The following is an 11,219-nucleotide window of genomic DNA, read 5'->3' on the forward strand; positions in this document are numbered from 1 at the left end:
GTCCTGCCTATACGGCCCGTCAGACGGCACGCTTTTTCCAGGTGTGGGTGGTTTCCCACGTTACGGGTATCTCCCATTCTCCTACTGGCCAAGCCATCATGGAACGGGCCCATGGCATGCTCAAAGCCATGTTGCAAAAACAAAAAGGGGGGTGGCCCTAGGCACACCGCCACAACGTTTAGCAAAAGCATTATATGTCTTGAATTTTTTAAATCGATGGACGGACGGTGAGCTGGCCGTGATAAAACACTTTACTCTCTCAGAGGGACTGCAAGCACTCTCTCCACGGGCGAAAGCACAGCTGATGATCAAAAATATGATGAATAACCAATGGGAAGGTCCGTACCCACAGATAACTTGGGGTCGAGGATATGCTTGGGTCTCCACAGATACTGCACCAAGATGCGTTTTGGCGAGATGGGTCCGACCATCGCTGCAGTCATCCTCGTCATCATGATGACAGCAGAACCAGGAGATGTGCTGTGGATCCCACCGGCACCCAAGGAAAACATCTGCGTAACTTTGGCAAACAAGACCAGTCAGGACACCCTGCGCCTTTCGCTGCCTACCCCAGGAAACCCCTTTTCCACATGTCTCGTTGGTGTCCCAGCAGACAACTGGCCAAGCCATGAACAAGCAAGGCATTTTGGAAACTCATCGGCTTTGGCTCATAACTGGGATGGGTGGGCTCCTCACTTGCCACCCCTACCCCATGAGCCACAGGAGAATGAACTCCTAGGCTCAATCAAAATGGATAGCTGTCTAATTTTTCAGTATACTGGAAACAATTTTAAGTATACGAGCACCGAATGTTAATTCTTCTCTGTCAATGTATAGAAATAACATGGCCTGGTGCAGCTAGAGCAGTAGTAAGGTCTCCCGCTCCAGCAATGTGCCTTTACAGCTCCTGCGGGGGCTCTTTATCTGTGGCGATCGAGCTTGGGGAGGTGTACCCTCACATATAAGGGGAGAGCCCTGTAGTCCGGGAAGACTTACGCAGTTGACCCCAAATACATCAACGATTCTGAATTTTACAAAACATCATCGACGCCCCAAACGATCGGCCCACGCCTTTCAGAGCGAATGCAATGATAACGTGGGGTTTTGGAGTAAAGGGGAGATAATTACGGCCTCTATGCTGCTTCGCAAGCTTTAGCCACGTTGAATAAATTTGAGTGCTGGCTTCCCAAACAGAGCAATGCCACGTCACTGTCTCTGTCTAGCTTATTAATGGATATAGACTCGGTTGGACATGCTGCTTTGCAGAACCGTGCTTTTTACTGTGCCTTTTACAATATATGCAGAGAATGTTGAAAAACTCAATCAACACAGTGCTAATTGTTCAACAAAAGGAAAAAGGGGAGATGTGGGCACTGAGGCAAAAGAAGGGTTAAGTGTGGTAGAACGAATAGGGAGGAATAAGCAGCTGCAGCACTGTTGTGGCAGATGATGAAGTTGTATGAAGCTACTCCCTAGATAAGGAGGTGCTGCTCACAGGGAAGAGTGATTCCCTTTACCGGGGGAACATGATCTTTTAGAGTATGTGATGGTGTAAACAAGCAAAGTAGAAAATTACTGGTCTTGGTAGAAAAGTATAAAAAGAGCACGCTTGCTTAATAAAGCTGAATTCAATCCTGCATATCGGAGTTCGTGTCTTTCACTCCACCACAAGCCGGGGGGAAAAGCGATGTGGGGTGCGCAGACATTAGGGGAATGGTTCACGCCCCGGTGTGGGATAACATGCGGTTGGGAGGTGGTGAGGGTTTGCTTTTGGGTCGCTTGTTTTTTGTTCTTGGTCCTTCAGTTATTAAACTGTCTTTACATTGTCTGCTCCGAGTTTCTGTGCTGAGCTTGTGGGCCCTGTCAAACCATGGGCGGTCTCTCTGGGTGGGGTTTTCCTCCTGCCTACCAGTGCCTGACTTTCACTTTCGCTCTATGACTCACTCTGATTTCCCGGAATAGCATAGGAGGGGCCGCTGGCCACGGGCAGAGGATAAAAGTCAGGGCAGGGCCCAGGCTGCAGCAAAGCTGTTGCAGCCTTGGACAGGGGACGAAGGCAGCGGTGAGTCCCTTCCCCTCACGCCTCCCCCCAGCCCGGGCAAGCAGCCCTGCACACTGGGGCTGCGGAATGCCTCCTTCTGACCCGGGAAGCCACGGGGTCCCCAGCAAGTGACAGGGACCCAAGCGGGTGGGAGGAGGAGGTGGCCCAAACGTCTCCGTAGGCTCTGGCACTGAGCAAGAGGAATGGGTGGCTGGGAGCGGGTGTTCACCCCCCTGTGGCTTTGCACGCGCGTTAGGACTGGCCGAAGCTGGGGCGCTATGCCCGAACCTTTCCTCTCCTCCCTACTATGCGGGGAGTGCCCTTGACATGAGGGGCAGCCTCTTGTCCCCCCCTGGGGATCGCCTTGCTTTGCCTGGAAGAGGGCAGTGCTTGTGAGGTCCTCAGAGAGGATTCAAAGCCCAGCAGTGGGCAGTGTGTGTGGAGCTGGCCATTGCCACAGTGAGTCGCGGGGGGTGCGGGAGGTTGCCGTGGAGCAGCTTCTGGGACTGGGCATGGGCTGAGCCCTTGTGCTGCCTCCACGTCTGTGCGTGGGGTTTTCTGGAGCCCGGGAGGGGCTGGTGATAGCTGGGGCTTGTCGTGGTTTAACCCCAGCTAGCAACTAAGCCCCACACAGCCGGTGGCTGCCCCTCCCCGGGTGGGATGGGGCAGAGAATCAGAAGGGAGAGAACTCATAGGTCGAGATCAAGATGTTTTAATAGGCAAAGCAAAAGCTGTGTGTGCAAACAAAGCAAAATGGTCGGTTGGGGGTCAGCTGTCGTGGCGGTGACCGTTCCCGACTTCTTGTTCATTCTTATCATCTCAAAGCACCTGGGTGTAAAGAAGGTTATCACATGCAAGCTTAGGAAGTGCGGGCTAGATGAATGGACAGTGGGGTGGATTGAGAACTGGCTGACAGATAGAGCTCAGAGGGTTGTGGTTAGTGGTGCAGAGTCTAGTTGAGGGTCAGTAACAAGTGGTGTCCCTCAAGGGTCAGTACTGGGTCCAGTCCTGTTCAATATATTCATCGATGATCTGGATGAAGGGATAGAGTGTACCATCAGCAAGTTTGCTGATGACACTAAACTGGGAGGAGTGGCTGACCCGCCAGAAGGCTGTGCAGCTTTGCAGCGTGACCTGGAGAGGCTGGAGAGTTGGGCAGGGAGGAACCTAATGAAATTCAACAAGGGTAAATGTAGGGTACTGCATCTGGGGAGGAATAACCCCATGCATCAGTACAGGTTGGGGGCTGACCTCCTGGAGAGCAGCTCTGTGGAAAGGGACCTGGGAGTCCTGGTGGACAACAGGATGACCATGAGCCAGCAATGTGCCCTGGCGGCCAAGAGGGCCAATGGCATCCTGGGGTGCATCAAAAAGAGTGTGGCCAGCAGGTGGAGGGAAGTCATCCTCCCCCTCTACTCTGCCCTGGTGAGGCCGCATCTGGAGTACTGCGTCCAGTTCTGGGCTCCCCAGTACAAGAAAGACAGGGATCTGCTGGAGAGGGTCCAGCAAAGGGCTATGAAGATAATTAGGGGATTAGAACATCTTTCATACGAGGAAAGGCTGAGGAACTTGGGTCTCTTTAGTCAAGAGAAAAGAAGACTGAGGGGGGATCTTATTAATGCTTTCAAATACTTAAAGGGAGGATGCCAGAGGGATGGGAGGAGTCTTTTCTCAGCGGTTCCCATTGATAGGACGAGGGGTAATGGGCACAAGCTTGAACATAGGAAATTCCATCTTAACATGAGGAGGAACTTCTTCACTTTGAGGGTAGTGGATCACTGGAACAGGCTGCCCAGAGAGGTTGTGGAGTCTCCCACTCTGGAGACGTTCAAAACCCGCCTGGACGCTGTCTGTGCAACCTGTTGTAGGTGACCCTGCTCTGGCAGGGGGGTAGGACTAGATAATCTCCAGAGGTCCCTTCCAACCCTGACTATTCTGTGATTCTGTGATTCTGTGATTCTGTGGTGGTTTTGGCTGGGATAGAGTTAATTTTCTTGCTCGCAGATCCTGAGTTTCATTTTCCTCCACAGACTCCCTGATTTCCCGGAATAGCAGGAGAGGGGCCGCTGGCCAAGTGCAGAGGATAAAAGTCAGAGCAGGACCCAGGCTGCAGCAAAGCTCTTGCAGCTCCGGACAGGGGACGAAGACAGCGGTGAGTCCCTTCCCCTCACGCCTCCCCCCAGCCCGGGCAAGCAGCCCTGCACACTGGGGCTGCGGAATGCCTCCTTCTGACCCGGGAAGCCACAGGTGCGGGGGCTTGTCATGGTGGTTGCGTTTTGAGGTAAAACAGGACCAATTCTGTTCAATAAGTTCACTTTTTAGCTAAGCCTCTTCTTACTGCTGAAAATTAACTGCACATTGTGCAGGAACTCATGTCCCGGTGAGAGGCACTGCGGGGGGTGAGAGGGGATTTGAGGGGGTCAGGCATGAGAAATTTATGGAGACATTGCTAGGCAGCTCCCAGAAGCTTGACTTTCACCCCCTAACCTATCCTTCCCTTGGTGCTGCTGTGACTCTGCAGCCATTCCTCTGCCCTAGAGCCCTGCCTGAGGCCATTGCTCTGTCCCACACCCATTTCTGCACAATTCGGCACTCAGCAAACTTCCACGGGGGGTTCAGGACACAATGCAGAGCACTGCCACGGTCCCAGTGGGCTTTGCGGAATTGAGCCATTCCTGTTGTGTGGCCAACGGGAAGGGGCTGTGCACCTCTTCCAAGTGTCGTCGTTGTCTTGGCAGCATCGCTTGCGATGGGCCAAAAGAGGAGGTGTGGTGGAAGGAATTTGATGCAAAGCATGATTGGCTTGGAGAAATGAAGCAGGGTGATAAGGACTGTCCCTGTTTGGACTGTGGGGTGCCCCCACCTTGTTAAGCATGCCGTCTCGCCGTCTCCTCCGCAGGCTGCGTTTGCGTCAGCAATGGCATCTGAAGTGCACATGCCGGAGCCTGTCTGCCTCATAGAGAACAGCCAGACGAAGAGGCTGGTGGTGCATCAGGAGGCCCTGCAGGTGCTGTTGGAGATCACCCAGCCTGTGGTGGTGGTGGGCATCACAGGGCTGTACCGCACTGGCAAGTCCTACCTCATGAACAGGCTGGCTGGTCAGAGGAAAGGTGAGGGAGGTCCCGGCCCCGGCTGGCCAAGGTACCTGGGTTTCCCCCTCTCTATGTAGCACTCTGGAGAGCCGTACGTCCTCCCCACAGGTTTCTCGCTGGGCTGCGGCCTGCAGTCCCACACCAAAGGGGTCTGGATGTGGTGTGTACCTCACCCCTGCCAGCCTGGACACACTCTGGTGCTGCTGGACACTGAAGGGCTGGGCGACGTGGAGAAGGTGTGGCAGAGGCGGAAGCTGCCTTTGTGCATTCCCAGCACTTGGGGAAGCTCTTGAGGGCCCAGCCACGGGGACCAGAGTACAGGTGTTCCCACCACCGGTGGAGGCCTTCAGCCTGTGTGCTGGGAAGAGCCGGCGGCCACGGGGAAGGCGGTTGGGGTAGACGAGGTGCCAAATTCCTCTGCTTCTCTGGCAAAGAGCAGCAGAACGGGAATGGGGAGCTCAGGGAGCACTTGGATAGAGGTGTGGTGGCACCCTGAGAGTAAAGAGTTGAGGATAACGCGGCTGCAGAAAGACATGGGGGTGGCATGGGGGTGGATGTCTCCAAACACTGGGCTTGCCATGGCATGTTGGTTAGGGGTGCTCAGGGTCTGGGGCTCTAGGGTTCTGCTCAGACTTTGGGAGTGTTGTTAACAAGAGGCATGGGTTGTTGTTCCAGGGCGACACCAAGAACGACACCTGGATCTTTGTGCTCACCGTACTGCTCTCCAGCACCCTGATCTACAACAGCAGAGGCACCATTGACCAGCAGGCCATGGAGCAACTTTAGTATCCTTGGTGGGACAGCAGCACCAGGGATGCCCTCCTCTGCCTGTGTGGTGGGCAAGGGCTTGACAAATGCTACTTCCTACTGACAGTGGCAGAACCTTCTGGTGGTGCCCAGTGATGTGCTTTGAATCCTCAGGAGTGCCATGTGGTGGAGCTGAGGGCTGAGGCTTTTTCTCCCTCCTCCTTCCGGTGGTTCCCTGCAGTTGTCTGTCCCCGCAGAGTCTCCCCTCTTGCCCATGAAGTGCTGGGGGCTTGCAGGATGGCGATGCCCCTGCCTTCAGAGCAGAGCTCCCTCTTTCCTTAGCCAGCTCCCTAGCTATGTGATGAAGCTGTCCGAGCATGTCAAGTTGAAAGCAGCACCCGAGCAGAGTAACGATAAACGGAAGGATTCTGAAAAGTTTGTCTCCTTCTTCCCAACGTTTGTCTGGACTGTCCGGGATTTCACGCTGCAGATGGAGGTGGATGGGAAGGAAATCTCTGACGATGACTACTTGGAGATGGCACTGAATTTGAAGGCTGGTAAGGGAATGGTGCTGTGCTGCTGGAGACGTCCAGCCCCAGACTCAGCGGCATTTCAGGGTAAGTCAAGAGCAGCCCAAGCCCGGTGAACTTGCTCCGTGTCCCCTTACCCCACAGGTAACAGCCCAGAGATCCAGCGCTACAATGAGCCCCGGGAATGCATCTGCAGGTTCTTTCCAAATCGCAAGTGCTTTGTTTTTGAGCAGCCAGCCCACAAGAGGGACCTGGTCCGCTTGGAGGAGCTTCAGGATCATGAGATCAATCCTGAATTCCAGCAGCAGGCGGAGAAATTCTGCAGGCACATCTGGGAGAAGTCTTCACCTAAGACCATCCCCGGTGGCGGCATCATAACAGGGACGTGTGAGTACGGCTGTCCAGAGGGTTGGGTGGCCAGCAGCTCTTGGCACTGTGTCTGGGGAGGGGTCAAATGCAGGGTCAAATGATGCCGGTGGGGAAAGGGAGAGGTTTTCTGCTGGCTGCTGTGCCTGCCTCTGGATTTGGAGGTTCTGGGTGTTGGAGGCGGGTGGGAAAGAGTTTGGAAGAGAAGTTGAGGCAGGCTCTGGCAGGGAGGCAGCAGGGATATGGCAGGAGCCGGGGCCGAAGGGGAGCCTGGGTTGTGTTGGGGCTGCCGATCTCTCATCCTCGGTCGTCCTTGGCAGTGCTGGGGAAACTGGCAGAGGCCTACGTGGAGGCCATCCAGAGCGGGGCAGTGCCATGCCTGGAGAGTGCGGTGCTCGCCCTGGCCAAGATTGCAAATGCAGCGGCACTGGAAGAGGCTGTGAAGTTGTACCACGATCTGATGGATGAGCGGGCGCAGCTGCCGACGGAGACCGTTGAGGAGCTCCTGGATCTGCACAGCCAGTGCGAGCGGGAGGCACTGGAGCTGTTCCAGAAACAGGCATTCGGGGATGACATCTGCCATTTCCAGGCAGATCTTACAGTAGGTGCTCCCCAGCCCAACCATGATTTCCCCAGGGACATATTTGCCCTATCCTGCTGACTAATTCTTGTGCCTGGCATGCCCTCTTCTCCCGTGCAACTCGGTGCAGAGATGTCTGTGGGTACACAGTGCCCTCCCCATCTCTCACCTGCCAGTGATCACTCCACAGATGGAGATTCCAATTTCCGTGGAAACAGGGCTTGATTTTTCCTAGGATATGAGTGGCGGCCGCAGCTCAGCCTGGGCTGATGCCTTTGCTCTGCATCTTTCTGGACAGCGCCAGGTGGAGGCCATCAAGGCGACGTTCTGCAAGGCCAACGAGGAGGTGTCCCGTCGCAATTGCGAGGCTGCTCTCTGGAACCTCTACCAAGACATAGACAAAAACATCAGTGCTGGTGCCTACAGTGTGTCAGGGGGTTATGAGCTGTTCAAAGCAGACCAGCAGGCACTGTTGGAGAAATATTGGGAGCTGCCTGGCAAGGGGGTGAAGGTAGGCACAAGAGCAGCTCCCCTTCAAGGGGAGAGGCTCCACGTCCCATCCCCTTCCCCCAGGAAACCATTTCCCCCCTGCTGCTCTTTCTCCCTGCGATTCCTCTTCTATCTGTGCTCCTGCAGGCTGATGCTGTCCTGCTGGAGTTCCTCCCGCGCCTAGAGGCTCTGGAAAAAATCATCGTCAACACCCAACTGTCCCTGGCAGAGAAGGACAAGGAGCTGAAAAGTAACTTCTGGGGGGCAGAAATGTCACTGCCTGTCGAGGGCCAAGCTTGGTGGGGGGGACAAGAGTAGTCCTTGGGAGCTTGGGGGCTCAGCTCCCGCCTTTGCAACACCTCTGTTCCTCTGTCCCCAGGTGTGCAGGAGCTGTATGAGAGAACTCAGAAGGAGTGGGAGGACCGGTGGAAGGCGATGAATAGAGAGAGTATATTGTCAAATGCCACGCTTATGGTGTATTCCCTTATGAAAGCATTGAAATATTTACCAAGACTGTAGTCACAAAGTAAGAGAGGTGTGTATTGTGCCCATGTAACAGTCTGTTAAAGTTTGAAAGCCTTTCCTGCAAGACGCTTGCCGTAGAGTAGGGAAGTGACATCCACGTTCGCTTGTACTGCACTGTAGATAGTGCTTTCATGCGTGTCTCCTCCAGGAGAAGCTGTTGTCCTCTTCCCTCCCAGAGCACCTGCTCTCTCCCTCCATCTGAAGGCATGGGGAACGTTGTGAGGTTGTGAGTAGAGCAGGAATCCCCGTGGTGGGCGCTACCTGGTTTGCTTGGCATCGGTCCTGGGCAGAGGGACCCAGAAGGAGTGAGCCCGTGACCCAGGGAGCAGTGGGTGAAAGCCATCCTCTGCTCCGTAGCTCTTCCCACCCTGGTCCTTCGGGAGGCTCTTCTCCCTCTGAAGCGATGAGGAAGTTGTCCCCAGAGGGCTGTCGTGCTCTCTGCTCGCTCACCACATCTGCAAGCTGCTGCCTCTTGTCTCTCTTGACCCAAGAGATCCCCAAGTGCCCCTTCCCGAGGGTGTCTGGGGTGGTACAGCAGGAGGTGGCTGCTGTACAGAGGGTTCATGGGAGGTGTCCCCCCTATTGTACTGGGGTTGGCTGGGAGAGAGTTAATGTTCTCCTTAGATGCCGGGGTGGTTGTGTGTTTTGGATTTGTTGGTGTCACCCCCCTGTTTTAGCTGTCACCGAAGCGTGTCTGCACCTTTTCTGTTTCTCAAACACCAGGGAGTAGGCGGGGGGTGGGCAAGGAGTTGGGAGGGGACACGGCGGGGACAGCTGACCCCAACTGACCAAAGCGATATCCCGGACCATATGAGCCTGTGCCCCAGCAATGGAAACCGGGGGAAAGCGGGAGGGAGGGGGGATGTTTGGAGTTACGGCGTTTGTCTTCAAAGTCACCGCTACACACGATGGAGCCCTGCTTTCCTGCAGGTGGCTGACTGCCTGCCGATGGGAAGTGGAGAATGAATCCCTTCTTTTGCTTTGTTTGCACAGGCACCTTTGGCTTTATCTATTAAACTGTCTTTATCGTGAGCTATGAGTTGTCTCACTTTCACCCTTCCCATTGTCTCCTCCATCCCCCAAGTGGTGTGGGGCTTAGCTGCCTTCCGGGGTCAACCCACGACACCCATGGGCAAAGGGGTGTCCCTCTTCCCTGCAGGCAATGAAATGTTCACCTGCAGCATGAGAAGAAGCAGGGACACTAACCGTTGCAGTAAGGTGAAGGAGTAGAGGGTTTTGAGTTCTTTCTGGACAGAGGGGCTGCTCCAAAGGCAGTCACCCCCGCCATGCCAGAGGCACTAGCCCCTGGAAAGACTTTCCTGCGCTGTGGGCACTCCATCCCTGCAGGGGAGGTCTGCCCGTGAGAGAGGAAGGTCTGCAGAGCACAGCCCCTGCTCACCCAGCAAGGTCCTGGGGAAGCTCCCGAGGACAAAGCCCAGGCTCTGCTCCTCCACAGGCTCCTGTGCGGGTGCTCTTTGCCCTCCTGAGCCCCCACACCGTGAGACCCTCCCTTGCCACACTCTAGTCCTGGGAGCCGCCCCACCACATACAACCATAGGATTGCTGAGGTTGGAAGGGACCTTGAAGAGCATCAAGTCCAACCACTAAGCTACCCTGGCAAAACCGCTTCTAAACCATGTCCCCAAGTACCACGTCTACCCCTTTTTTAAACACCTCCAGGGATGGCGAATCCACCCCCTCCCTGGGCAGCCCATTCCAATGTCTAACAATCATTTCAGTGAAAAATTTTTCCTCATACCTAGTCTAACCCTCACCTGGCATAACTTGAAGCCTTTTCGCCCAACACTACCTAACACTGCAATTTCCACCAATGAATCAGGTCTTTAAGCGCCACACCTACACGTCTTTTAAAGACCCCCAGGCCCTTTTCTGCCAGGCAGCTTTCCAGCCATACTGCCCCAAGCCTGTAGCACTGCCTGGGGTTGGTGTGACCCGAGTGCAAGACCCGGCACTTGGCCTTCTTATACCTCATACCATTGGCCTCGGCCCATTAGTCCGGCCTGTCCAGATCCCTCTGTAGACCCATCCTACCCTCAAGCAGATCAACACGCTCGCCGAGCTTAGTGTCATCTGCGGACTTACTGAGGGTGCATTCGATCCCCTCCTCCGGGTCATTGATAAAGATAGTAAAGAGAACCGGCCCCAGCACTGAGCCCTGGAGAACACCACTTGTGACCGCACACCAACTGGATTGAACTCCATTCACCACCACCCTCTGGGCACGGCCATCTTGCGTTCCCAAACAGATTGTAGCCCGGCAACTGCACACAGATCTCTCCCTCCTCACGTTAATTCCCCGTGCCACATGCATTAATGTGCAGAGACTTTAGAGAGGCACCCCAGCATGCTGAGTTCCTGGAGAGGCTTTGGGGATTTCTCCATCACGGTGACACGGAGGCACTTCCTTGTTACACACAAGTGCTGGAGGTGACCTGATTAAGGTCTCCTTTATTGATTTTTCAATCCCTTCCTGTCACATCACCCCGGAGCTTTGCTCATCGACCCTGTCTGCCACTCCCTCACACGCTGCTGGATGCCCTCTCCCTCTCACCCTTACTTCAAAGCCTCCCTTACAAGGTCAAAGATTCATTTGCCCCATTGGGGCAGTGAATCCCATCTCTGCCAGGCACACACTGATCTGCATACAGGGTCCCGTGGTGGGTGAGCCCCTAACCCCATCACCAACACCAAGTCCTCAGCCAACTGTTGACCCACATGAGCAGTGCTCTCCTCCTCACAGCCTTGGCCCTGGGGCCAGCAGGCATTGCCTCCAAGCCATGCAGACCTGGTGTGTGGTATGAGTTGAGTTTCCTTCAGGCTTTGCCTCT

The 11,219-nt window shown here is 55.0% G+C and overlaps 1 protein-coding gene across 1 annotated transcript; it reads left to right on the forward strand.

Moving 5' to 3' along the window:
* Positions 1–417: 417 nt before the first annotated feature.
* LOC309682600 (guanylate-binding protein 2-like) lies at positions 418–9,402 on the forward strand (the record flags this gene model as incomplete). Its single annotated transcript, XM_082496707.1, has 8 exons — positions 418–538; positions 5,002–5,151; positions 5,242–5,369; positions 5,809–5,910; positions 6,377–6,437; positions 6,555–6,823; positions 6,871–8,095; positions 8,225–9,402. 7 exons carry the CDS (start codon positions 418–420, stop codon positions 7,435–7,437), a joined length of 1,398 nt encoding a protein of 465 aa, XP_082352833.1. The 3' UTR covers positions 7,438–8,095; positions 8,225–9,402.
* Between the last annotated feature and the right edge of the window lie 1,817 nt (positions 9,403–11,219).

The sequence above is a fragment of the Vanellus vanellus genome (assembly GCF_965231255.1).
Source record: "Vanellus vanellus genome assembly, chromosome: 30".
NCBI lineage: Eukaryota > Metazoa > Chordata > Aves > Charadriiformes > Charadriidae > Vanellus > Vanellus vanellus.